General features: G+C 55.3%; 11 protein-coding genes and 1 non-coding gene across 12 annotated transcripts; 6 read left to right on the forward strand and 6 right to left on the reverse strand.

Annotated features, from left to right (window-relative positions):
• Nucleotides 1–1,870: 1,870 nt before the first annotated feature.
• On the forward strand, nt 1,871–2,771 carry F5144DRAFT_613196 (uncharacterized protein). Its single transcript, XM_066791739.1, has 2 exons — nt 1,871–2,175; nt 2,246–2,771. Exons 1-2 carry the CDS (start codon nt 2,010–2,012, stop codon nt 2,395–2,397), a joined length of 318 nt encoding a protein of 105 aa, XP_066643973.1. The 5' UTR covers nt 1,871–2,009; the 3' UTR covers nt 2,398–2,771.
• Nucleotides 2,772–3,223: 452 nt separating this feature from the next.
• On the forward strand, nt 3,224–4,230 carry F5144DRAFT_264655 (uncharacterized protein). Its single transcript, XM_066783570.1, has 2 exons — nt 3,224–3,627; nt 3,692–4,230. Exons 1-2 carry the CDS (start codon nt 3,359–3,361, stop codon nt 4,131–4,133), a joined length of 711 nt encoding a protein of 236 aa, XP_066643974.1. The 5' UTR covers nt 3,224–3,358; the 3' UTR covers nt 4,134–4,230.
• Nucleotides 4,231–4,304: 74 nt separating this feature from the next.
• Nucleotides 4,305–5,376, reverse strand: F5144DRAFT_534728 (Alpha/Beta hydrolase protein; the record flags this gene model as incomplete). The annotated part of the gene is made up of 2 exons (XM_066787020.1): nt 4,305–5,079; nt 5,198–5,376. The coding sequence occupies 2 exons, from the start codon at nt 5,374–5,376 to the stop codon at nt 4,305–4,307; spliced, it is 954 nt and encodes a 317-aa protein (XP_066643975.1).
• Nucleotides 5,377–5,864: 488 nt separating this feature from the next.
• F5144DRAFT_513600 (Fructosamine kinase-domain-containing protein) lies at nt 5,865–7,764 on the reverse strand. Its single transcript, XM_066786578.1, has 5 exons — nt 7,434–7,764; nt 7,265–7,383; nt 6,718–7,204; nt 6,386–6,659; nt 5,865–6,331 (listed from the first exon to the last, which is right to left on the reverse strand). Exons 1-5 carry the CDS (start codon nt 7,552–7,554, stop codon nt 6,253–6,255), a joined length of 1,080 nt encoding a protein of 359 aa, XP_066643976.1. The 5' UTR covers nt 7,555–7,764; the 3' UTR covers nt 5,865–6,252.
• An 861-nt stretch (nt 7,765–8,625) lies between these two features.
• Nucleotides 8,626–9,747, reverse strand: F5144DRAFT_489542 (heterokaryon incompatibility protein-domain-containing protein; the record flags this gene model as incomplete). The annotated part of the gene is made up of 1 exon (XM_066785739.1): nt 8,626–9,747. A coding segment is annotated over one exon (1,122 nt), but the record flags the coding sequence as incomplete, so codon positions are not given.
• Nucleotides 9,748–10,900: 1,153 nt separating this feature from the next.
• On the forward strand, nt 10,901–12,648 carry F5144DRAFT_575359 (glycosyl hydrolase catalytic core-domain-containing protein). Its single transcript, XM_066789076.1, has 2 exons — nt 10,901–11,927; nt 11,980–12,648. Exons 1-2 carry the CDS (start codon nt 11,314–11,316, stop codon nt 12,377–12,379), a joined length of 1,014 nt encoding a protein of 337 aa, XP_066643978.1. The 5' UTR covers nt 10,901–11,313; the 3' UTR covers nt 12,380–12,648.
• A 231-nt stretch (nt 12,649–12,879) lies between these two features.
• F5144DRAFT_489672 (uncharacterized protein) lies at nt 12,880–13,868 on the forward strand (the record flags this gene model as incomplete). The annotated part of the gene is made up of 2 exons (XM_066785749.1): nt 12,880–13,034; nt 13,118–13,868. The coding sequence occupies 2 exons, from the start codon at nt 12,880–12,882 to the stop codon at nt 13,866–13,868; spliced, it is 906 nt and encodes a 301-aa protein (XP_066643979.1).
• A 225-nt stretch (nt 13,869–14,093) lies between these two features.
• On the reverse strand, nt 14,094–14,813 carry F5144DRAFT_603552 (transmembrane protein 6/97; the record flags this gene model as incomplete). The annotated part of the gene is made up of 3 exons (XM_066791286.1): nt 14,094–14,182; nt 14,243–14,650; nt 14,738–14,813. The coding sequence occupies 3 exons, from the start codon at nt 14,811–14,813 to the stop codon at nt 14,094–14,096; spliced, it is 573 nt and encodes a 190-aa protein (XP_066643980.1).
• A 329-nt stretch (nt 14,814–15,142) lies between these two features.
• On the forward strand, nt 15,143–15,249 carry F5144DRAFT_t104. Its single transcript has one exon. It is a non-coding gene; the product is annotated as a tRNA-Leu (tRNA).
• Nucleotides 15,250–15,544: 295 nt separating this feature from the next.
• F5144DRAFT_630628 (uncharacterized protein) lies at nt 15,545–18,155 on the forward strand (the record flags this gene model as incomplete). The annotated part of the gene is made up of 5 exons (XM_066792425.1): nt 15,545–16,103; nt 16,162–16,190; nt 16,245–16,346; nt 16,405–17,437; nt 17,495–18,155. Exons 1-5 carry the CDS (start codon nt 15,895–15,897, stop codon nt 18,153–18,155), a joined length of 2,034 nt encoding a protein of 677 aa, XP_066643981.1. The 5' UTR covers nt 15,545–15,894.
• A 19-nt stretch (nt 18,156–18,174) lies between these two features.
• Nucleotides 18,175–20,039, reverse strand: F5144DRAFT_621520 (P-loop containing nucleoside triphosphate hydrolase protein). Its single transcript, XM_066792069.1, has 3 exons — nt 19,062–20,039; nt 18,778–18,987; nt 18,175–18,713 (listed from the first exon to the last, which is right to left on the reverse strand). Exons 1-3 carry the CDS (start codon nt 19,872–19,874, stop codon nt 18,303–18,305), a joined length of 1,434 nt encoding a protein of 477 aa, XP_066643982.1. The 5' UTR covers nt 19,875–20,039; the 3' UTR covers nt 18,175–18,302.
• Nucleotides 20,040–20,341: 302 nt separating this feature from the next.
• F5144DRAFT_264737 (Alpha/Beta hydrolase protein) lies at nt 20,342–21,896 on the reverse strand. The gene is made up of 3 exons (XM_066783571.1): nt 21,202–21,896; nt 20,770–21,115; nt 20,342–20,715 (listed from the first exon to the last, which is right to left on the reverse strand). Exons 1-3 carry the CDS (start codon nt 21,598–21,600, stop codon nt 20,399–20,401), a joined length of 1,062 nt encoding a protein of 353 aa, XP_066643983.1. The 5' UTR covers nt 21,601–21,896; the 3' UTR covers nt 20,342–20,398.
• Between the last annotated feature and the right edge of the window lie 869 nt (nt 21,897–22,765).

The following is a 22,765-nucleotide window of genomic DNA, read 5'->3' on the forward strand; positions in this document are numbered from 1 at the left end:
TGGGTGGTGTTGAGTGAGGTTGCGGACCAGGGCCGCCGCTTGGACGTGCCGTTTCGTTGGGACCATCTTAGCCCGGAAGCTTCCTCTAACTGGCTTCCAGAGAGAAATATCATGTCTCATTCTCAGTTTCAGACCCTCTACTCGCTCGGGGTCACCCGGGCGAGGAGCCACACATCCAAAAATATCCTGGAAAGCACGGCCGATGAGGACGTCAAAGGCTGCGGCTCGGCGAGCGAGGGACGAAGATATATTGAATGATTCCAGCCGAGCAACATCACGCCTCTTGCTTCTGATCAAACAGAACCCAACATCTTCGCTATCTTCGCATCTTTGCCATCTTCGCCATTTCCAAGTCGTTCCCGTTTCTACACAAGCGTCTCATTCTCTGAACTCCTGGCGAGCTATTACTGCTACCCATAATCTCCGTCTCGAATCACCATGCCTGCCACGAACATGCGTATCCGTTTCAGCGATCAAGTGCCCAACGACGAGGGATACCGCCGATATCTCAAGGGCAAAGTGCTGGCGTTCGTCGACCTCGATCCGCATAACGAAGGTCTTGCCAACTGTGCGGCGGCCATCGTCTTGTAAAACTCACACCGACTGCTTGCCGCTTGTATTGATGTCGGCATTGACTTCTCAAATAGTAACAGCGGCCATTCGAGCCAATCTGACCGCAGAAATCACTCAACGGTGAATTTCTACGATCTTGACCGGGACGGGGGGGCGCGGTTCTTCGTCACCCAGCACGTTGTGGCGATGAAATACAGGACATGGTTGCGGGAAAGCCGGCGCCGCCGCCGGTAGACACCCGCATAGCTTGGCCGTGGCTTCAGGTTGTCTGCAGGCAGGGGCTCGAAGAATGGGCGCGTTATTTAAGTGATGGCAGGCCGTTACGAGGGGGTCTGCGGCCTGGCGCCTGCGGCCCGGGGAGTGTATTTCTCTCTTTAGGCAATAAAACCGATTTGAATACCTAGGTATTGTGATATTGTGGGCAAATGCGACTCTTTGTCTGTCTCCCGACTATGGGCTACTATCGCCACCTTGGAACACAGCATCCGTCTCGACTCAATGTTAACGCCCAGCGATATATGTTCGGAATATCCTGGCTGTCCCATGTCTCCTTCGACCCAAGTAGGCGGTTGTAGTTCCTAGATCCCTAGTATCTCAAAAGCAACGAGTGCTCACCCTGGCTCACTCGGCTCACTCGGCTCACGCACCCATCCAACGGGCCGGATCGGCGGGCGAGCCGGAGCCATCGAACCGGGGAAACCGTGAAACGGCCTCCGGTACGTCTGACCAGAGGGTCTTGATTTTTCGACTTTTCGTTCCTTGCGCCGCGGCGCCTTTATATCTAGTCAGGGGGCGGGACCCTCCCTGAATTGGGGGGGGGCAGATAATTATTATCTTACTTTTCGTTTCCACACTTGCGGAAGTGACCTTTTTGACGCGGTTCCCTGATCCGCGGCCCTGCCCGTGAATGAGGGGCCCGCGCGTAGGGGCGTTACGAGACCGGAATCGTAGGATTCGCGGTGGAAGTTTACAGTTTCTGAGCTATCTCCTCCCTTATATGACATTGACATCACAAGGCGTGCGGCACTGTGGCTCAAGCGTTGGTGGTGTGTGTGGTTTTGGTGTATCACCGCTTCACCATGCACGCTCAGGTGAGTCAGGTCAGGTCGCGGAGTCCTGGACTCCCGGATCAAAATGTCCGAAGAAGCTCATGCATCCAAGCACCAGCAAGCAGCAGCCAATCAGCAGCCAAGCAGCCACTGACCGTGGTAAACAGCCAAGGCAGCCAAGGCACCGCGTTTGCATGACGTCACCCCCACACAATCGTCATCAGCACGCACGGGCTGCACGACACCAACTTGAATCTGGATAAAGTTTAACTTCCCCTCACACCCTCCTTCACCAAAACATCACGAATATTCTCTCTCCGTGTCAACGCTGAAGTCAGTCTTAAACCAAGAAACAACTCACCTCGAAACAGTCAACATCCAGTCATCATGACTTTCAACACCCTCCTCTCCAACATCATCCTCCAGCTCTGCTTCGCCTCTTTCGGCCTCGCCGCTCCTGTCTCGACCGAAGCACTGGACAACAGCTGGCAGTATGGCACTGGCGGTGGCCTAATTGGACTTGTTGTCCTAATCCTGGATATTATCGTCTTTGGTACGTTGATGTTATTTGGTTTTAGCTTGATGTCAACCATGACATGACCGCTAACGCTACTTCTCAACAGTCGAGGTCCTCAAGTCGAGCCGCACGCCCGTCCAGAAGCTCATTTGGTGCCTGGTCGTCTTCCTGTTCCCCGTTATCGGCATGATCGTCTACTATCTCTTCTCGAACCGCTCCAACTACCAGCGCGGCTCCGGCTATGAGACATTAGCGTAATGGCCCGCCGTCATAGGCTCCTCATAGCCCGTCACAACGATGACTTCCTCACTATTATGATCAGATATGAGAAACGAAGATACTGGAGTTGGATGGAAATAGGGCTGAATCGGATTTATGTAAAACCTGGGCTGCGGAATATGTGGATAGCAATCTCTTTTCGGGCACCTGGCGTATGGTGGGGACATGTTCCGTGTTAGAACCAGGTACTCGTATGTGCGTTGTGGCGTTTACAGTTCCGTACGTTAGTTACCAGGATAGGCAATACAAAGGAAACAGAGTCGACAACCTGAAACTCGTCTAATCAGCGGCTAGTCGCTGGGGTTATTTCCTGTTGCCGTATATCCGAGTGTCGATCCGGAGATAGCCTTGATACGGTTGGAGATGGTTTTGATTCTGCTTTGCATCCCGGACCCAGACCTCAACCATCTCTTGACTTTCCCGGTCCCGGTAACCATCGTATCATCGGCGCCTGAGCCGTTCCAAGAGACGGCTCGTCTGGGCCGGACGGCGATGACGATCCCCGTCCCTCCAACAGAACCCACCCCCGGTGATCACGAATGGTTCCTGGTAAGGCGGGTGCGGGGTGCATAGGAGATCGGCATAAAAAGTACCGGAGGCGGCTTGAAGGGCTAAATTGCAGCCCTTGCGAACGGTCCGACGCGACCGGCTGTTAATTGAAGTCTCCATTGAGCACCCGCTCACGGAACTTCCAAATTGAGCGACACGGAAGATGAAAGTGGTGAATATGGGCCATGAACACAGCCGGCGCGATGGGATCCCCCCTGGATTTAAACAAGCTTTCCCACAGCGAGAATGGAGCGCCGAGGAACCTGGGGTCGCGTACCCAACATAAATAAGTACTACTCAACCCCCCTGACTTGCTCCTTTTAGATTCTTACTTCCTCAGTCCCATTCCTCTCCCATCCTCACTTGCTACCACCAGCAACCATCCGCAACAATGCTCCGCCAGGCTGCCCTTTTCGCCCTCGCCCTCGTGCCCGCCACCTTCGCCCAGGTCGCCGAAGACTTCGAGGGCGGCTGGGACGAGGCGGCATGGCCTACCTACGCCCCTGACTGCAACCAGGGCGGCAAGGTCGCCCTGGACAGCTCCACTGCCCACAGCGGCTCGAACTCCATCCGTGTCGACGGCGCTGGCGGCTTCTGCGGGCACATCTTCTTCGGCACAAAGAGCATCCCTAGCGGAGATCTTTATGTTAGAGCCTGGGTGTAAGTTTGCAAACACGGACGAACTCCAGACAGAAAAGCAGTTCTGACCGTCCTCCTCATCCAGCAAGGCGTCAAAGGCCTTCACCGACTCCCACGTCACCTTCATTACCATGCCGGATCCCGCCCAGGGTACCAACAAGCACCTCCGCATCGGCGGCCAGAGCAAAATCTTGATGTACAACCGCGAATCCGACGACGCCACCCTCCCAGACCTATCCCCGCAGGGTATCGCCGCCTCTGCCGCCCTCCCCGCGGGCGAGTGGCAGTGCTTCGAGTACCACGTCGGCACCGACGGCTCTATCGAGACGTGGCTCAACGGCGAGGCCGTTGAGGGTTTGACCAGCGTGCCGGGCGATGGTAACCCCAACGCCGGCCAGTGGCAACGGAGCAGCGTTAAGCCTACGCCCGAGGCTGTATACTTCGGCTGGGAGTCATACGGCGGCGATACCAACACCTTCTGGTACGACGACATCGCCATTGACTCGGCCCGCGTTGGGTGCGAGTAGATTAGGGGGAACCGGACCAGGATAGATTGCAGATCTTGTAACTGTGTACATATTATTTGCATACTAAAAGGCCTGAACATACAAAGCCATCCCAAACGATCTCGCCCAAGAACGTAAAGTTGCGTAACCGGCCTGGCCGCCTGTCTGGTGGTCAACCATCCATCCCCCTGACTACCAGTCAAAGAAGTACTCAATTGCCTCCGTCAACACCGTCCCTGCCACCCCGGGGTGCTCCTGCCCAGCATACTCCCTCAACACCACCTCCCGCACCCCGTTGCCCGGGCGGACACGGTCATACAGCGCATGACTCCACTCAGTCATATGGTTCCATCCGTACAGAGCCTTGCGCGCCTGGAAATGGTCCTCCGTCTCGGCACGCCTCCGGACAGGGAACTGCTCCGCGCCGCCATACCCAATAAACAAAGCCGGCTTCGTCTCATTCCCACCACCACCCCCGCCCTGCTGCTGCTCGTCACCACCCCCCAACCCATCACCAAACCTCCGCGTAATCTCCTCCAACAACGCCTCATCATTCCACCCCACGCCCGGACTCGCCGCCACAAACGTATCAAACGCCGCCGGCTCGCTCACCAGCGCATACACCACAAACAGCCCGCCCAACGAATGCCCATACAACGCATCCCTCTCAAACCCCACGCCCGGAAATACCGTCCCCCTCACCCACGGCCGCAGCACCCCGCTCAAAAATGCCAAAAACTCATCCGCATGCCCATTCCCCGCCGGCTCCGGACTCCCGGTCGAAGGGGGCGCGGGGGGCAGTGGTGGGAGGAAGTCGGCGTTGCGGCGGGTTACGTCGTAGACGGCGTCGGAGAGCGGGTAGCCCACGCTGACGACGACCGCGTCGGGCTGGTCGGCGTAGATTAGTTTGCGCCGTTTGATCGCTTCGGCGGCGGTGGTGCCGAGGGCGTTGCCGTCGAGGATGTAACTAGAGTGCGAGGTAGTTAGATAGGGGGTTGTTTTCTTTTTCTAGCTTTCTTTTCTTTTTCCTCTTCCCTTTTTTTGTCCTTCTCGAGGGGGGGGGGTTCTGGCTGGTTGTCACTTACAGGGTCAGAGCTGACTTGTCAGTCACCTCGCGGGATTCCCATTCGAAGGGCCAGGAGATCTGGACTTGGTAGCTGAGGTTCTTGGCCGTGTTGCTGACGTCCCACATGGCGATGTTGGGGAAGACGGTCGGCGCAAAGGCCGGCAAGGGATTGAACGACCAGTTCGCGAGGGAAGCCATGCTATGTTGTGCGTGTACGGCTTGTCGTACTTCTTCGCAACTCTTGATGCTGAAGAAGAAGAAGTTGCTGAACATGAGCACCGCCGGCTCATACTAATAAGTCTCGAGTACAAGGCCAATAAAGTAAAGTGGGGAGTGATGGCGGTGGTTTAGAACAGTACTATCTCACGTCGGGCTTCGGGGCTTCCCGTGCCCGGATCTGCAATTCACCTAGCAAGGGGTAGGGGGTTGGTTTGTCATATTTCGTAACTGCACAAAATCATGACAAATTACGGTGTAGTAACGCCCCGTCTTGGAATACTCCGACTATGCCCCTAACAAGGGACCATTTACCAGATCTGGTCAAGTCTGACCAATGGGCCCAGATACGGTCAGGGGTTGGCATCCCACGAGGTTCGACGGCCGCTAGGTATGGCAGGTGGACAGAGGTATTAAGACCTCATTCGACTTCTCGAACAATCGCAGTCGGTTAGGGTCGGAGTTTTCGGTGCATGACCAATCTCCGGGGCTCCGACAACAGGGTAGGCGACATAGGGCTACATACCGTTGAAGGTGTACCCGTCGGCGATAACACCAATCACTGCCTTGTGTGATTAAATGACGTCTTCGGCGAACAGCCATCCGTGCTGCTGACGATATGGATGGAAAAGGGTGGGTCTCGATTTGTGCCTTTTATGGAGGTCTGATAATAATTAGAATCAGCATACATAAGCTACCTAACACTGAAAAAATAGCCGCGGTCATATTCACTATTCTGAAGAAGTTCATCGTAAATTCCCACGCCGGGTCTTCTATCCTCTCTGTGGTACCTCTCCTGGGCAGGACAATCTTCTCTCCAGACTCCGCGTCGACTAGCCATTACCGCCCTCGCGAAGTTCATGAAGCATCATCCGTACAGGCGTCCTTGAGACCAGGTGCATATTTCTCCAGAAGATATTTCAGCTTGTCATGGACCCTAGATACATTAGCTTGACTTTAGGTCAGGTTGGTAAACTTGGGGCATGCCTACTCTTCGCGAAACCAGTCTCCATTATGACACGCAGCGGCATGAAGAGCTGTACATGCGCTGTAGAGCTTCTGGCGATCTTCAAATTGCTCTGCGGGTTCGCTGATGCCCATTTGGGCAAGATATTCCTTCACGTAAACACCTGAACCGACAACGGAGGCAGGGTGAGGCCGCCATATTGCAATTTCCATCTCGTGGTGGGCGTAGTAGGAACTGGCATCGAATATGTAGATCTTGCCGGTCTTGGAATCAGTCCCAATTTTACCCCCCCACAAATCTGAGAACGGTGGTCAATTCCGGGCTCCCGTGGCTGCTGCGATTGAATAGGTACATACCTCCATGGATCAATGACGGTTTGACGGATCGTCCGTCGGCTCCCAGCGGTCCCAATACCCGCGGCACAACATGTTTTATGGCCAACTCGACCAGGTGCCCGATGTCCTTCCAAGTGCCGTTGACCTTTTGATCCAACGCCAGCGATCTCCGGAAAAGCTGGATGAAGAACTCTAACCAGTCAGGATTCCATGTTGTCTCCAGTGGAAGGTTCCCTCTCAAGGGCTTGATATGGAAACCGAACATTCCAGTCGGCGACTTGCTGGACTTGTGCAGTGCAACTAGCTTCTCGCAGAGCTGAAAGGGATCCGGCTTTTGGCCGGTAAACTCGATGAAGTCGCAAAGGTAGTAGTATGTCTTTGGATTGGAAACAGTAAGTTGTCCCCAGCCGTGCGGCTTCGGCACGAGATTGGGAGCGACTTTGTACAGTTCGTTCATCGAATGGAACTCCCCTTCCAACATGGCTCTTCCTTGGTCATATTCTGCACACTTAGAGTTGTAAGCATCGTGGATTGAAGGTGGAGCGGGAGGGTCTGCCATAGTTGTTACCTTGAGGAAATAAGACTTTGGCTCGCCGCTCGCAAGGATGGTCTCGATTCTCGCGGCCACAGTCCAGTCAGATGCGCCGTAACGATTGCAAGACCGGACCACAGTGCCAGGCGGAAACTCTATATATATTAGCCACTGCTCTTGGAGCTTATTGGGACTCGGTACGGACCGTCAATCACGACTTGGTCCAACGGAAAATCTCCTTCGACAGGTTTACCGCCACTAGAACCCGGAGCGACCTCCGGTATCCCCCCAAGGAACTTGGGCGGGACTTCCCACTCTTCGGCCATAATGCTTTGGCTGTTTGCGACGCGTGAGGCGGCGAGCCTTAGCTGGGTACCTAGGGATTCGTGGGGAAATTGCTCAGTTCTCCCAGGCTAAAGCTGGCTGTGGAAGGTGTTTTGTAGGTTGGGTGGAAGTTTTTGGCTTAAGCAGGTTCTACCATATGCTCCCAGAACTCTTGGGACCGCTAGCACTCCCGGGGACTTGAGAGCACCAAGGGACCTGCTTCCGAGCAGAAGCAAAGGGGAAACGGTAGGCTTCCGACTTTTTTGAAGAGGTCAAAAGTGGGGTGGGGGCATGTATGTGTATCACCTGCGCAGCCACGCTGGCAAGTGCGCCTTCTCGTTGTTCCTAATTAAGACCCAATCTCACCAATTGAGTCCTATGCTTGCTACCGCGTTGTTGGGAGAGGTTGGTCCGAGCCAGTGCCTCAAAAATGTCGGAATGTGCACCTTCGCTGTAGCCATCATGGAAGCTGTATTTCATATTACCTACCTAGGTACTTTCCGCATGATTTGCCCGAACTAACTTGGCTTAGCTGCTTCTCCTTAGCCGTCCTGTTAAACCACAGTAAAAGCTTCATTGCTTGCCACCTTCAGAATGCCCTCATCCAGCAGGCACCCTAAGCCAACCCTTCTATAGGTCTTGGGAAACCATGTGTGTTTCTGCAGCAACAGCATCCAAGCGCCGAGGAATTTGTCTCCCAATGACGCTGTCGAAACAATAAGGCATTTGGTTCTAGTTGACTTACCCACCTTGCCAATCCCAGGATGAGAATCCATGATCTCCCACGCGATATCCGCCTGCGCGGTGATGGAGGAGTTTGAACCAGCCCTGCTCCAAACTGCCACGACTGGTGGGCCGTTCTGAGGTGCCATTGCAACAGAGGTGGATTTCCTGAACTGTATCAAAGGGGACCGCTTGATCACCATACCCTCGACGACAAGTGAGCAAGTGCTAGCAGCACGTTGCGAGGCGAAAGATCGCATCCATGGCGCCGTCTCGACTGTATTCAGGCAAACACCGTCGGGGGTGATGGACCTAAAAGTCGCACAGCTCGCCATATCCGCACCATCTGGAGAAGCGGCGAAAGCTATCCTGCCGTCCACGCTGGCCCAGGACCAGGACGGGGCCCTCTTCGCTGGCTTCTGTAAAGGTTTAGGGGCCTGGTTGGAGTACCATAGAATCGATCTCACAACGTCGGTATTGAAGATGCCGCAATGATAGTCGTAAGATAAACTCGACGCAAAAAGACTGTCCAGCTGTTCGGCGATGCCAGCCACAGCTATCAGTTTGTCGTCGGGTTTCGTCATCTGACACGTCGAATATTGAGAGATCAACTCTCGCCAGAGATTGGAGCGGGCTTCTCCTAGTTGCTCCCAATCCTGAGACCGACGGCCTTGCAACAACAGCGCGGCCCACGTTGGTGGATTTTCGGTATCAATCCGCAGGGGTGTGTGGTCGCATTCCCATAGGACGCGATTCTCGAGGAAATGGAGGATACGCGGCGAGAGACACAGCTCCTGCATCACCCACGCTCTGCTGTTGAGGCAACTTTGTGAGAACCTACTCAGCAGGGCGGCGGATGACAGCTCCAGCGTTGGAATGGTGAAGCCACCTGCCGGGTTGTCGGGGGTGATTCGGAGCGAGTTAGGAACGAGAAACGAACCTAGGAAGCCTTGCGTGGAATCCTGCGCTGAATGAGCGGCGATAGTCATGCTAGAATTTGCAAAGATCTTTCCCATCTGTTGGGATTGGGCAAGCCAATCCGCCTCGTCGTCCTGCACGATACAGAGCAAGTCGATCCATAAGTACCGGAGCCCCAGGCTCCGAGCGACCAGAACTGCATCTTGGAAACTTGGAGGGAGTTCCTCCAAGTAAAAGCCATTGACTCTAGCTGTGAAAGTGTTGCTTGTTGTCATAAATGGTACTGTACCTCCCCAACGATGGCTGAATGTGGCGTAGTGAGCGAAGTAAGGGTTGTGCAGTGATGATAGCCGAAGATGAAATTTCAGCTTAGGTCCTAAGGTCATGTGTAAAGGGCCTATATCGATCACTCGAGTAGTGAGGGCGGGTGCTGTTACCTGTTGTTCGACCCTCGATGCGCCAACGGATTGGCAATATTCCTCATACGTATATCGATCGCGGGCTCTGGCGTCGGAGGACGTGAGACAGGTGCATGGAGGCAATGAATCTAACATCGACTCTACAACTGCTGTGGCGATATTGGCTCGGTCCTGGATGGAACATTCCGCATGGTCGAAGTGCGCGCTTGTCTTCATCAGCCTGGGAGTAGCCCACGGTGGTGGGGGCATTAAAGGCGGGAATTCGTGCCCAGCTACAACACGTTAAAAAGGAGATCCAATTACATGTATATGTAAAAGTTAAGATACCTAGTGTTTAACGAGCCCTCAACTGTTAACGCAGTCTTCGAGGACTAAAGGTATTGAAGTGACCTCACCTAAGATTTCGTCCCCTAAGCCGGCGTCTTCATCAAGGTACACCTGGAACTCTGCTAAAGTGAAGCCATCATCCGTGATTCTGCTCGGGCGCCGCGCCACGTATACGCGCAGAATACCGGCTTCCAGAGCCAAGCATAAAGAGCACGCGCTGTTCCGTGTCAAACCCAGTGCCGTGAGAGTCGTCTCAATATCCAGATTGCCGTTGTCTTTGATGGTCTGCACGAGTAATGCACAAAACCGGCAGTCGATGGCCGACCCCTCGAGATCCCAAAAGTTTGCCAAGAGTGTATATCGTTCGGATACTGCGATGGTCCGGGTATCAATTTGCTTGCAAGCAGGGCAAAGGTTGGCGATGTGGTGTAGGCGATGAGTCCCTGCAAGAGGGTATGTCGGCACCGAGAGCCCGGGCAAGCTAATGGAAGCCCTGTCCGGCTCGACAGTAGTTGGTGGCAAAGGTACTGATTTTGATGAGGTGTAACAGGAAGAGATCCGCTTGAACATATTTCACCGACCGCCGAAGGAACTACCGGATTTGAGGACCAGGTTATTGTTAAAATGAATGCATGTATAAGTGCGTAGAGAGACTATGCGTTTATCTAACTTCTAGTATAACGGAAGTTCACGATAGGTACTGCAATACTAAATGGAACTCGGCGGGGAAGTGGCACGCACGGTACCGGAACAAAGATCCTCAAGCCTGGCCATGCAGGGCAGTACCTAGTATTATGTTCGCATAGATGGACCTTATGACCTGTTCACACATCTCATCTCGTCTTTACAGCAAGTAACGAGCGTCGAGAATAGGTCTTGCAGTATGGTACGGCCAATATCTAGAATACCTATAGAAAGCATGATATGAATAGGTAGCAATGGCAGAGGCGTCATGCGACGGCCTAGTCTAATTAATATAAAGTACCTAACTATCTATGTTGTACACAATGGTAGATGATACACCCATGAGAGATTGGTACATAGGAGCCGCAAGAAAGCGCGGGCTTCGCTTAAACACGCCAAGTTGTGACGAATAGGGAGAGCGGCCGCCACCCCAGTGCCGTTTACGGATTCTCAATGCAGTTGGTGTTTGCCATTTAGCGCCTTGGGGCTGAAAGTGACTAAAATCTGACACGACAACGTGGGAAATTAGGCAACACTGAAATTCTACGATATCTTTCTTGAAGTTGAGGAACAATCACTCAATCAACTTCTCACAACTCACCAGTACCCCTGACGACATGGCCAGGTAGACCACAACCTACCCATCACATCTCAGCAAGTTTCGGCTCTATACCCAATACAAACCCCACAATGCGCCACGCCGCCGTTTCGGCCCTGGTGGGTCTGCTCGCCGCAACAGGGCTCGCCGCCAAGTCGCCCAAGCGTGGGCTCGCGGCTGTGGGTAACAAGGACTGGCCCGAGGACGACGCGAACTGGGTGCGGGAGGGCTCGCCCATCTCGTGGTACTACAACTTCCACTGGAACCTGTCGGAGACGTACGCGTCGCTGGGGCAGGACCGGATCGAGTATGTGCCCATGCTGTGGGGCGGCGGCGCCAACGACACCGACTTCCTCCGGAACATGACCGAGATGATCCAACCGACCTCCGACCGGAATGCGAGGAATATCACGCATGTTATGGGCTTCAACCTGCCGGATCAGCCGTTTGAGTATGGGGGGAGCGAGATGAAGCCCCGTGACGCCGCCCGCGCGTGGGTGCGTAACCTCGTGCCGCTGCGCGAGAAGTTTGGTGTTAAGCTGGGGTTGCCTGTTGTGGGGGATCCCCGTGGTGGATGGATTGACCCGTTCCTCAAAAACTGCACCGAGTTGAACAAGGACAAGGAGTGCGAGTTTGACTTTGTGCCGTTCCATGCGTTGGGGCATTTCGGCGTGCTTAAGGACCGGGTCGGCTCGTTTTCCTCTGCGTAAGTCGGCGCTATCATCGGGAGAACCAGACTCGGCTAACCATGACCCCAGATTCCCCGGCGTACCGCTCTGGGTGGTCGAGTACGGCTACAACGACCAGAACCTGTCGACAACGCAGGAGTATTTCAACCAGTCCCTGACATTCCTCGAGGGCAACAAGGACGTGGCGCGGTACAGCTGGTTCGGGTCGTTCCGCAGCACCGTCTCCAACGTCGGCCCCAACATGGCCATGCTCGATCCGTGGGGCAACCTGACCGACATCGGGTCATGGTATCTCGGCGGTAACGCCACCGGAAACGCGGCCATGCCGAACGACACGCCGCGGACTAATGCGTGCTCCGCTGAGCATCCTTGCACCGGCAGTGGTGAGAATGCTGCGGTGAGTATGTCCGGTGGAGGTTTGGGGTTGTGGGGGGCAGCTGGCGCGGGGTTGCTGTTCCTTCTTCTTTGAGGAAAAAGAAAACTGGATCAATAGCATTCGAACGCGCGGGATAAGGGTGGTTGCTCGAGTTACAAATGAGGAATCTGGTGATTGATGGCAGAGGACCTCGAAAGATGGAGAACGCGCGAGATGACCAAGAAAAAAGGGACGAGCCTGGACGTCAGGATGATGATTCCGGCGAAGTTGCAATTACTAGGTGTAGAGCTAGCTTATAATGATTAATTCCTGACTCCGACTTCTAGAGAATTCATCCTGTCCGAGAAGTTTCTTGCCAGGAGTGTGATGCCGCACAAGTGGGATGAACGGGTGGTTGACCAGGGTTAGGGGTGGTCCCTCTATTTTCATTGGGCAATCGGCCAAGTCGCCAGCTTGCCACTCCTCGAAAGTGCGACTAAATCTCAGGGTCTAGGCACACGAGCTCCTCTAGTTTCACGAGTTACGCAACATGCGCTGGCGCGTGTCCTATCTCCTCGTCATTGCATAGGGATCCCATTCAGACAACAGCCGAAATGCTGTCCCTCCCGCAACGGATGCAGCTGTTCGTGCTGATCGCTGCTTTCTTGGCGGCGACGGCGATGGCTGCTTCGAGTCCAAACCACGAGCACTCTCTACCGTCGTACCATTATGGCGCCCCGATACGGGTCGAGTGCATGAACCGAAGCTCGTAAGTCCTACTTTCTTTCTGTCTTCGATAATGCGCTCGGGAACGAGGTGGATGGGAACTTGCTGACCCCGATGCGCCCACAGGGAAACGGGCGAACACATCGAAAACGCACAGCACGAAATCCAATGGATCCCCTTCCCGGTCTGCAACGAGACGAACCAGCCACTCGAATTCAACTACGGCATTGAGGGGGAGCAGAACTGCACCATCGCCATGATCAGCGACCCCTTCTTCCACCTGCTCGAGTTCTACATCCACAACGACGCCCCATTATCCTGCCGCCTGCCCGCACGACCTCCACCACACATCACAGCCGTCGGCGAGAAGCCGCCGGAGCAAGAGTACATCCCGCTGGTATTCGCGCTGGCGGGCACGCTGCAGCTGAGCCACATGCACATCAGCACGCACCTCAACGTCCTGCTGCACAGCACGCCCAAGCACCACGTGCAGCCGCGCGACAGCGGCGTGCTCGACAGCGGCACCGCCTACAGCACCAGCCCGCTCACCCACCTCGAGGGCAGCGCGACCCGGCGCCTGGTCATAGGGGACCCGCTGCCGTTCAGCTTCAGCGTGCGCTGGTTCCCCACCCCGGCCCTGCCCAAGGTCGCCGGCAAGGTGGAGTGGGCCGGCATGGGCGGCCACATCTACGCCAGCACCGTCTTTTACAGCCTGGTGTCGTTTTGCGCCGGCGCCGTCGTCTCGGCCGTTTACTTTTTTGGGTCGGTAATGCCTCGGCGGCTCAGGGGGAGGGGCCTCGGCGGCGCGACCCCGCTTGGTTATGGGGTGAACGGCGTGGGGAATGGTTGGGGATACCAGAAGCGGGCGGTCGACTGAGCCCACCAAAGCTGGGGACATCGGACGGAAAGATCGTGATTTGGGGTGCGAAGCGCTGTACTACCAAAAATGATACCACGGCGTTCTGGAGTCGGCACTCGACAACGGGTCCTTTTAATACATGTTGTTTAAATCCAAACGCTGTCACAAGCATCCAAGGAAGTCCTGCCCAATACTGGCTTGACTGCCGTCCACCACCAGGCACTGAAACCAGACCCAACTCGCTTACTGCGACTTCTTGGCTCCTTGAGCGGCATCGGCGGCCTTGATGCGGCCCATGATCCGGGCCGCCATGTCGATAGCACCGAGGGCCGCTTATTTCACAGTCAGATACAACCTCAAATCCAACCATTTAGGACAGGCGAAGCACTTACGGATAATGCACCACGGCGCATAGAGCTGGAACTGCATCTCACGCTTGATGGCGGGCGAGTAGATGGCCTCGTCCAGGAAGGACGTGTCGTAGATGCAGATGAGGGTGGTGAAGGCGACCTCGAGCGCGAATACGAGGAACAGAAGCTCATCGCAGCCCGAGGTGCCGCGCCGCTGCACGGCTAGGCGGTAAATGCCGTATAGCACCGTCGGCAGTAGGAAGAAGAACTCGAGGTGCATGAACAGACCCATCCAGCTGTCATGGCCCGACGCCGTCTCCGCCGTCCACTGCACGATCGGGTCGTTGTACTTGCCGATGTACCACGCCTTCATCTGGAAGGCTGCGTGCAGCGGGGAGCCGACGGGCTCGTAGAGCCAAGCGGGCCACATGTAGTCAAGCAGGTCCATGACTGAAGGGAGACGTTAGATTCGCGCACTGGCAAACTTGAACATCACGGCCCCGGAGCCGAAGCCCAAGGTCGCAGCGGTGGGCTTACAGAGGATGATGGGCAGCTGCATGAAGAACCATCCCATCCACACCTTGTTCCTCCATGTATTGGTGTAGGTCGCCATTCTGTACAACTAGAGTGGTGAAGCTGCGCTGTTTCGCTGTTGAGAGATGTGTACCGGACGAGGACGTTGTGAGAGTGAGCTTGAGCTTGAGCTTGTGCTGACCGCTGAAGAAAGTTCAGCGCTTGGTCGCGTCGCGTTCAGCTGGTTGGCCGGCGATCATTCGAATCGGACGAAAATGCAGGGGTCCAAGAGCAAGGGTCTGCTACAGGGTTCCCCACGGCACTCAACGAACACCACCTGAACTCGAAGTGCTCCACCAGGGCAGATGCCCGCGATCCCACTGCCTCTGTAAACTCCATCTCCCCCATAAAACCTTTATCCACCATCAGGGCAAGGTGGCCGAGCGGTCTAAGGCGCCATGCCAAGGAATTCCAAACCCTTAATCACAGTTTCCGTGGTCTCGAAAGGGGCGTGAGTTCGAATTTCACCCTTGTCAACACTCTTTTGCTCGAGCAGCAGCGAGACGCTTGATGGACTCTATTTTTGTCTGCTTGGCTTTTAAATACTCTAGTGGCATACTTCGTACACTTGAGGTAAAGGGGCGATCATAAGCATTGCATTGTGAAATGTTTCACCTTCGAACAGTTTCCAGCCCTTATACTCGTAATAGGATGCTCTTTCCGTCAAAGTGAATGTGACACAGGGTTGGGTTAGGGTAGCTTCCTTGTGCAAGTCTCCACCCGCGGTTGCCGGTTTGGGGAGGAACACCGGAATTCAAGTTTCCAAGACTGGCGCATGGATCGGTCGGGTTGGCTTTGGTCGCCTGCATCTGACTTACATCACCCAAACCCAACAACATGGGAACGCACTCGAGTTTGTTCCGCGACAACTTCCCTTCCGGCGAGAACGGCTTATGGCGAGCTGGTCCCTGTCAGGGGCCGCCAAGCTCCCGGAAACAATCAGATTACGTTATGGGAAGCTGAAATGATCCACCGCGACCGTTAACTTTTGGCGCATTTGCGATGCGCCTCGTGTCAATTCGTCTTCCAGCTCGAACCTATCCCCAAACTCGAACCTTGGCTGCTCGACATCGAACCCCGACCGATGAATCGAGACCACCCGTGGCATCCACAATAACGACATGGGCGCGGATTTCCCCGATACCAGCTCCCACTCTTCGTCTGACGAGGACGACGACCCCGAGGCCGCCCTGAACCCACACGGCGAGAACGACAACGTGGCGCCTCTCTTTCGTATGCGGCGGTTGCCGCCCCAAGGAGGGGAGGATGGCAGCGCCGTGTTGCTGCCCGGAGAGGGCACCGTCATGTCGGTTTACATGATGATGCACAGGTACGGGACTCGGAGAAGGTGCATCGACAACTATGGCAGGAGGTTGACAAGATGGCAGGATCCGGCGTTTGGTCATCGCAGCTATCGGTATGCCCACGAGTTCCGGTAATAGAAATTGGCCATAGTCTGACATGTGACTAGACGATACCTACACCTTGGACGAGCTTCGAGCGCCCCATATGGACCACCAGATCGTACGGCCCCTCGTCGACCGGTTATACAATCCAGAGGACCCCGCCATCGGTCAGTGTCTTACGGTCGTCTGCAGGGAATATCATGCTAACTGTCGTGGATGTTGCAGTTTACTGTCTCGTCGCCAATAGGGTTCAGTTCCTCCGCCCTCGCTCCGATGAGGCGCTCTACCAAGGCGTACACGAGTCGCGTGCCATCCTCTGCGAGCTTCTTGCAACCCGTATTTTGCGCCGTTTCCACGAAGATCACCCGGGGCGCTCGGGTCTCCTTCTCATCGCCAACATTCTAGTTTCCGGCTTCGACCCTTGCGATACGGCACCCGAAACTGTGCGATCTCGCCGCCCACAATGGGCCATCCAGGAGCGGGGCGGCCACGAGCGGAAATTGACGGCGCTCGAACTCGCCATCATCTCGGAAAGCAAATTCCTGATCAAGTCGCCCGCTTGTCAGCTCGTCGTGGATGCCGTGTATAAGGGGGTTGTGGTGTATACGCCCTTGTCCTTCGTCGACTTCCTCCCAGACCACTACAAGTACCACCCTGTTTCGCTCTACGAACCCCGCCGAGCTGCCATTCTCAACCATCACCGCCTCATTGTCCCTCAGTTGAGGAACGTCATAGAGCTGATGCACTTTGGGATCCTCCTGGTTCTTTACATGTTGACCGTTGCCCACTTCGGGTTCGGGGCTGACATGGCCGGTGTCCGCCTTTACGAGACCGTCTTCAACGTTTTCGCCGCTGGTTGGGTGCTGGAACAGTTTGCCGCCGTTGTTGAACATGGCTGGGAGGTCCATGCTCAGAACCTGTGGTCGTTCCTCGACCTCACCTTCGTCGCCATTTACGCCACCTACGGTTTGGTACGCGCCGTTGAACTGGTGCTTTCCGACGACGCCTACTATGCCCTTCCAGTGTTGTGCACCGCCGCCCCCGTGTTGCTCACGCGTATCGCCTTCGCCTTGATGCCCGATAACATCGTCTTCATTGCTCTCCACGCCATGATGCGCGACTTCACCCGCCTGACGTTTATTGCTATATGGTGCTTTGCCGGTTTTGTCGTGGGGTTGCTGTTCCTTGCAAGAACCAGCGGCGAAGGATCGCTAAATGCCAATGTCACCTGGGCTACCATCACCAAATGGCTGCTATGGTATGTATCTCCCTAGCTCTGTCAGCGGTAAGGACTTCTTCAGCTAACAGTGAAAAGGATTTGGTTTGGCCTTGACGGCACAGGTATTGAGCGAGCAGCGGACTTCCACCTAATCCTCGGCCCGACCTTGATCATCACATTTGCTTTCCTTGGCAACACCCTGTTCCTTACCATCCTCGTCGCCATCTTGACCAACACCTTTTCCAAGATCATCTCCAACGAAGCAGCCGAAGTCCAATTCCGCCGCGCGGTTCTCACTTTCCAGGGCGTCAAGAGTGATGCTATCTTTTCGTATCCGCCGCCCTTCAACATCGCCGCCATGCTGATTCTGTTGCCTATCAAGTTCTTGGTGGGACCCCTGGCTTTCCACAACATCAACGTCGCTGCCATCCGCACTGTCAACGCTCCGGTTCTGTTGCTCATTGGATTATGGGAGCGACGGAGCGTCTGGGCCCGACGATCTAAGGCGGCTAGATTTGGATCCTGGAGATACTTCCCCGGCTTGTCTCCCCACGGCGACATTCAAGTCGTGTTTGGTTCGGAGCCGCCGTCCGAGGTTGTTGACGCGTTAGAAAAGATGGATGCTCTGCATGAGGTGGGAACTGCAGCTGACCGTGCGCCCACGATACACTCGCCGAAGGAGCTGCGCGGGCTCGCTTCGGCTGTGCGCAGGCGAAGGACGTCCAATAGCAGCAGTATTAGACGGTTCGAAACATGAGAGATAGATAAGGAGTAATACTTCTCCGCTAGAATATCACACAATATTACAAAGAAATCCAAAGCCTGTGCCCTTCCCGCTTCCGTATTTGAACAATGTCTTCGCCCAGCCGTGGCAGCAACAACAACCAATCCCTCGCTACCCCTATCACTGCTTCTCCTCCATTCCTTCCCGTAGGATCGCCACCTGTTTCTTGATCTCAACCCACAAGACCAAGTCCTCCAGATCCCCATCATCCGAGTCCCCCTCATCAGCAACCCCCACCCACCCATCCTCCAACTCCTCGCCCTCCACGGCCTCCCACCCCGTCACCTCACCCTCGCCGTCACCACTACCCCCACCGCGCGCCACCACAATCAGCGCCGCGACAAACGCCTCCTGGATGTATGCGAAGCTAAACCCGTCGGTGATGCCCGCGATGGCGCCGCACAGCCGGTCCGGAAACTCAATGTCCTTGTTGCCGGCCAGCTTGCGCTGCCAGAAGCGGCAGTAGGCCACGCGCTGGGCGCGGTCCGGGTCCGGGAAGTAGTATTTGCGGTCAAAGCGCGAGGGGCGTTTCTGGGTTGTGTTAGTGAAGGTAAGGTACCTAATTGGTTTAGGGGGGGTGGGGTCGAGGGCTTACCGCGATGCCCGGGTCGAGGCGCTCCAGGTGGTTGGTGCTGCCGACGATGAAGATGCCGTCATTGCTGCGCAGGCCGTCGATCTCGTTGAGGAAGTAGCTGCGCACCGAGTCGGTGACCAGCGAGTCCAGGTCCTCGAAGATCAGGTAGCAGGGCGCGTACTGCCGCGCCTTGAGGAAGATCTGGCTGATGCCGTATTCGGGGCCGGCGAACTGAAGGTTGGTTAGTACATGTACCAGACGTAGACTGGAGGGGTGGCTAGTATGCGCGGGTGTCTGTCTCATACCGAAGAGAAGCTCCTGACGTAGAGTGCCGGCACCGGGTCCTTCCGGTCGTACAGCATGTGCATCGTGGCCTTGATGGAGATGGTCTTGCCGTTGCCCGGTGGGCCGTAGTAGATGAGTCCGCGCTTCCAGGGCACCTTGAGGCGGCCGTATGTGTCACGCGCGTCGAAAAAGGATTGGTGGTCCGCGATGATGGCCTTCTTCATGCTGTCCTCAAGAATGACGGCGTCCCAGGAGGCCTTGCCGATGCTCTGATACAGCTCCGCGCTTTTGTTCCACATGCCGCTGTCCCACACCCACACCTGCTCGTGAAGCTCGTTGCCCCACTGCCCAGCGGCAATCAAAAGGGCGTCCGCCTTATGCGTGTCCGTGGTCAGGATGTAGTTGTTGCGTATCGGCGGATATGAACTGGTCCCGTCGCGCCCATCGACCATGTAGAGGATGAACTCGTCATCCTCCCATTTGTACAAGAATTTGGCGAATATCACGTCCTGTGCCAGACTTCCGGGGCTGCCGTCGATACGTCTACCGGGTGTGACATACACCTTCCATATCAGCGAGGACGGCAGCTCATCGCTGACCTCGTCAATGGACTTGAAGCTGGCGTGTCCGGCGGACGCATACCCCAGCAAGTCAATGCCGTAAGAGGGGGCAATTACAAGCTCGAGGCCGGGGTACTCGGCCTTGAGAGCTTTGGCGATGGTTGCGTCGGTGTTGACGCGTTTGGCAGACGAGTGGCGGAAGAATTGCTGGCTGATTTCGTTGGAGGTCGTGTTTATCCCCGCTGGGAGAGTCTGCTTGGTGTTGGTATCCATTGCGTCACAACGCTGTTGAAATTCCAGTGGGGTTGTGGTCAATGCTAAGTGAAAGTGAATGACGACAGTGGTGGATGAACGAGTTGGAGTTACCAAGTATTACTGAAGTGAAATACACCGTAGAATTGGAGTCGTGTCTCTCCTGGTTGGGGCGGTCGTGCGGGGAAGCTTCAGCTGCCTACGGCGCAGGGGGGCGCCTGAGACACAGGCATCATGGACAGGGTATCTATTCGCTGAGAGGGGAGCTCTGAGGCGGTGACCCGAACAACCGAGGGCCAACGAGAATCTCTCTTAAGAAGACCCTTAGCTGGCGAGGTATATACCTACAATCCCTATGATCTAGGCGTGGCCGACACTCCTAACCGCGAAGATAAATGCGAGAATCCCTCCCGTCACAAACCCATCAACTGAGAAAAGTGCATATCTCTAAGCCGATAACTCGGGCAAGTGGGCAACAACCCCACCGTCGTCCATGTCCAGTGGCAGTTTATATTCACGAGCCTAGATTGCAGACCTGGCATTATTCACAAATTGTGTTGCCGCACCAGCTCCTCTTCAATGTCAGGCTTGTACAACAACCTCCTGAGTTCCACTCCGGCATCGCAAGTTGCCTGTCGTGCCGCCTCGGACCACGGCGTCATTTGCAGCCATCCATACGCGAGATCATCATAATGCTTCCAAGCGGCCAGCAACCCTACTCTGTTCATCTTCCTGGCGAACCTAATGCCGTCCTCCCGTAAGGGATCGAAGCCGTTGGTTAAGATAGCTGCGGGGGGCTGCCCAATGAGCCCAGAACTGCCCTGATCACCAGGGTAGACGTACTCGACGGGCCGTGGAAGATCTATTGAATGTTAAGCTAGTTCACGAGCGTGGGCGGGACAACATGGGACCTTACCGGCTGTGAGAGGCAGGTAGTGGATGGTACACGAATAGGTGCCTTTACCCTGCATGTAGTATGTGGGCTCGCCCTCATCCTCCTCTAGATTGAGGTATGACGAGTACACCGCCGGGTACAATAACAATTGGGCTGCCAGTGGTTTTAGGCCTAGACTGCGGCGGCGAAAGCAGAGCGCCACCGTCATGCTACCCCCAACCCCGTCTCCGCCCCCCGCCACGCGGCGAGGGTGCACCCCCCTATATCGGCCCCCGTCGCCTTGCACCCAGTCGACGACGGCCGAGTATTCGTCGAGCTGGACAGGGTAGCGAAATTCTGGAGCCAGCCGGTACTCGACAGCAACAACCTGCAGGGCCAATAATGGTCAGTCGCGAATGCCTGCTCGTGGTGTTGGGGCCCGGGGAATAATGTATAGGTAGGTAGGTGTTTTACCAGGCAGCCTGACGTCTCGGCTATAAGTCTCAAACCATTCTCGAATTCATCCACACTCCCGACGCAATACTCCCCGCCATGACAGTAGACCAGCGCTCCCGCATCTCCGCTTGTCCTCAGGTCTATGCCCTTTTCCGGATACAAGACCCGGATCGGAATGTCTCCATGGGGCCCGCGGACAGTGGTGAATTCGACGGTGCCGATGGGGTTAGCCTTGTGTTCGGGGAGGTTCTTGAGGGCAAAAACTTCGGCGTGCTTCTGCCGCTCCACATCGTACCACTCAGTCCTCCCCAGCTTAAGGTCTTGGTGGCTATCTAGGAAACGGGCCACTCCTCTATCTAGGAACGCGGCACGGGTACCAGCTTTTGGGACATGAATACGCGACTGCTCGGATGTCATGATGAGTATACTATGCCAGCACGCAGCGTCACCGGTCTGACTTCCTTTCCTTAGGTAAGTGATGTTTTGTCGTTGTGCGTAACTGTCGGTGAAATGGTGCCGTGATATTTCGGTCGTCAACCCCACGAGTGGACGAGAAAGGGGCCAAACGTCCGAAAACGTAAGGTACCCTACCTACCTGGAATTGGGTTGGGGGATTAGCTGGGTTCAGGTTGTTCTGCAAGGTGGGATGGGAGGTAGATAATATATTAACGGGAACGGTGGGAACGGGAAGCAAAAAGTAGGAGTTTGGAAGTCAGAACGAGTGTGAAGGGGAATCGAGAGACTTTTCGAAAGTGCTGAGTGCCTGGGGTGTTTTTTTTATATATTATATTTCAGCGCATCATAGGCTCCTCTCTATGATGTTACATCTGATGTTAATGGAAGCGCTAGGCCAAATGTCACGTCATCTCAACATCACGGGTTGTTTGCCCCCCGTATCGCTCCCTGCTTAGAACATGTTGATTTTATCATCACTTAATTCAGGCTTGGAATGACCCGGGCCACTGAGCCCCTGTGACCTGGGATTTGGAAAGTTGAGGGTGCTCACCGCATGCGTGCAGAGCTGCCTGGCACTCAAGTGCTGATGTGCCCGGCCCAGCCATCATTATCAGGGGTTTTGGACATGGACGCAGGCCACGTGCATCACCATAAGACGGTGGCCACGGGACGGGGGTTCATAGTTATGGAATCTCTTCGATCACCAAAGAATGATGAGTGGCCGGAAATGTGATGAATCATGATTGTGATGGAATTGTTCGCCGAGACTTTCATCTCGTCCAGTCTGTCGCTTCCCGGGCGACAACCAATGAGAAGCTTGTTGACCATCACAGTCCCACATCGCGTTTCTTTTTCACAATCCAATCATTTTGTTGCCGTTTGATAATCGACGGTGCGACCACCCCCCATCCCCATTGGCGGTACTGCAAATGTTGTCAACAGGATCCAGCCTGCCCTTTTGATGTTTTACTGTTCTGCTGTTTCGTTAGTTACCATGAAGGCGAACGCGATGCACCTTGTTTGAGACGCGCCGGTCAATGATGGGCGGTCGATTGTGACTTGACTTGTGAGCACATGCAGTGAGCACAAAACACCAGGATCAGCCAGGGGCACGATAACCATCTCA

Source organism: Chaetomium tenue (assembly GCF_020726465.1).
Source record: "Chaetomium tenue strain MPI-SDFR-AT-0079 chromosome Unknown F5144scaffold_4, whole genome shotgun sequence".
NCBI lineage: Eukaryota > Fungi > Ascomycota > Sordariomycetes > Sordariales > Chaetomiaceae > Chaetomium > Chaetomium tenue.

What these genes read in the sequence shown, in the direction of transcription:
- F5144DRAFT_513600 (XM_066786578.1), bottom strand. Translation starts at nt 7,554, where the DNA reads ATGGCCGAAGAGTGGGAAGTCCCGCCCAAGTTCCTTGGGGGGATACCG. An exon ending in CAAAGTCTTATTTCCTCAAG is followed by an intron (nt 7,205 to 7,264) that starts GTAACAACTATG and finishes TACAACTCTAAG; the next exon opens with TGTGCAGAATATGACCAAGG. An exon ending in ACCGTCATTGATCCATGGAG is followed by an intron (nt 6,660 to 6,717) that starts GTATGTACCTAT and finishes CACCGTTCTCAG; the next exon opens with ATTTGTGGGGGGGTAAAATT.
- F5144DRAFT_575359 (XM_066789076.1), top strand. Translation starts at nt 11,314, where the DNA reads ATGCGCCACGCCGCCGTTTCGGCCCTGGTGGGTCTGCTCGCCGCAACA. An exon ending in GTCGGCTCGTTTTCCTCTGC is followed by an intron (nt 11,928 to 11,979) that starts GTAAGTCGGCGC and finishes CCATGACCCCAG; the next exon opens with ATTCCCCGGCGTACCGCTCT.
- F5144DRAFT_264655 (XM_066783570.1), top strand. Translation starts at nt 3,359, where the DNA reads ATGCTCCGCCAGGCTGCCCTTTTCGCCCTCGCCCTCGTGCCCGCCACC. An exon ending in CTTTATGTTAGAGCCTGGGT is followed by an intron (nt 3,628 to 3,691) that starts GTAAGTTTGCAA and finishes CTCCTCATCCAG; the next exon opens with CAAGGCGTCAAAGGCCTTCA.
- F5144DRAFT_621520 (XM_066792069.1), bottom strand. Translation starts at nt 19,874, where the DNA reads ATGGATACCAACACCAAGCAGACTCTCCCAGCGGGGATAAACACGACC. An exon ending in ACGTCAGGAGCTTCTCTTCG is followed by an intron (nt 18,988 to 19,061) that starts GTATGAGACAGA and finishes ACCAACCTTCAG; the next exon opens with TTCGCCGGCCCCGAATACGG. An exon ending in GCCTCGACCCGGGCATCGCG is followed by an intron (nt 18,714 to 18,777) that starts GTAAGCCCTCGA and finishes AACACAACCCAG; the next exon opens with AAACGCCCCTCGCGCTTTGA.
- F5144DRAFT_613196 (XM_066791739.1), top strand. Translation starts at nt 2,010, where the DNA reads ATGACTTTCAACACCCTCCTCTCCAACATCATCCTCCAGCTCTGCTTC. An exon ending in CCTGGATATTATCGTCTTTG is followed by an intron (nt 2,176 to 2,245) that starts GTACGTTGATGT and finishes ACTTCTCAACAG; the next exon opens with TCGAGGTCCTCAAGTCGAGC.
- F5144DRAFT_264737 (XM_066783571.1), bottom strand. Translation starts at nt 21,600, where the DNA reads ATGACATCCGAGCAGTCGCGTATTCATGTCCCAAAAGCTGGTACCCGT. An exon ending in CCGAGACGTCAGGCTGCCTG is followed by an intron (nt 21,116 to 21,201) that starts GTAAAACACCTA and finishes TTGGCCCTGCAG; the next exon opens with GTTGTTGCTGTCGAGTACCG. An exon ending in CTACCTGCCTCTCACAGCCG is followed by an intron (nt 20,716 to 20,769) that starts GTAAGGTCCCAT and finishes AACATTCAATAG; the next exon opens with ATCTTCCACGGCCCGTCGAG.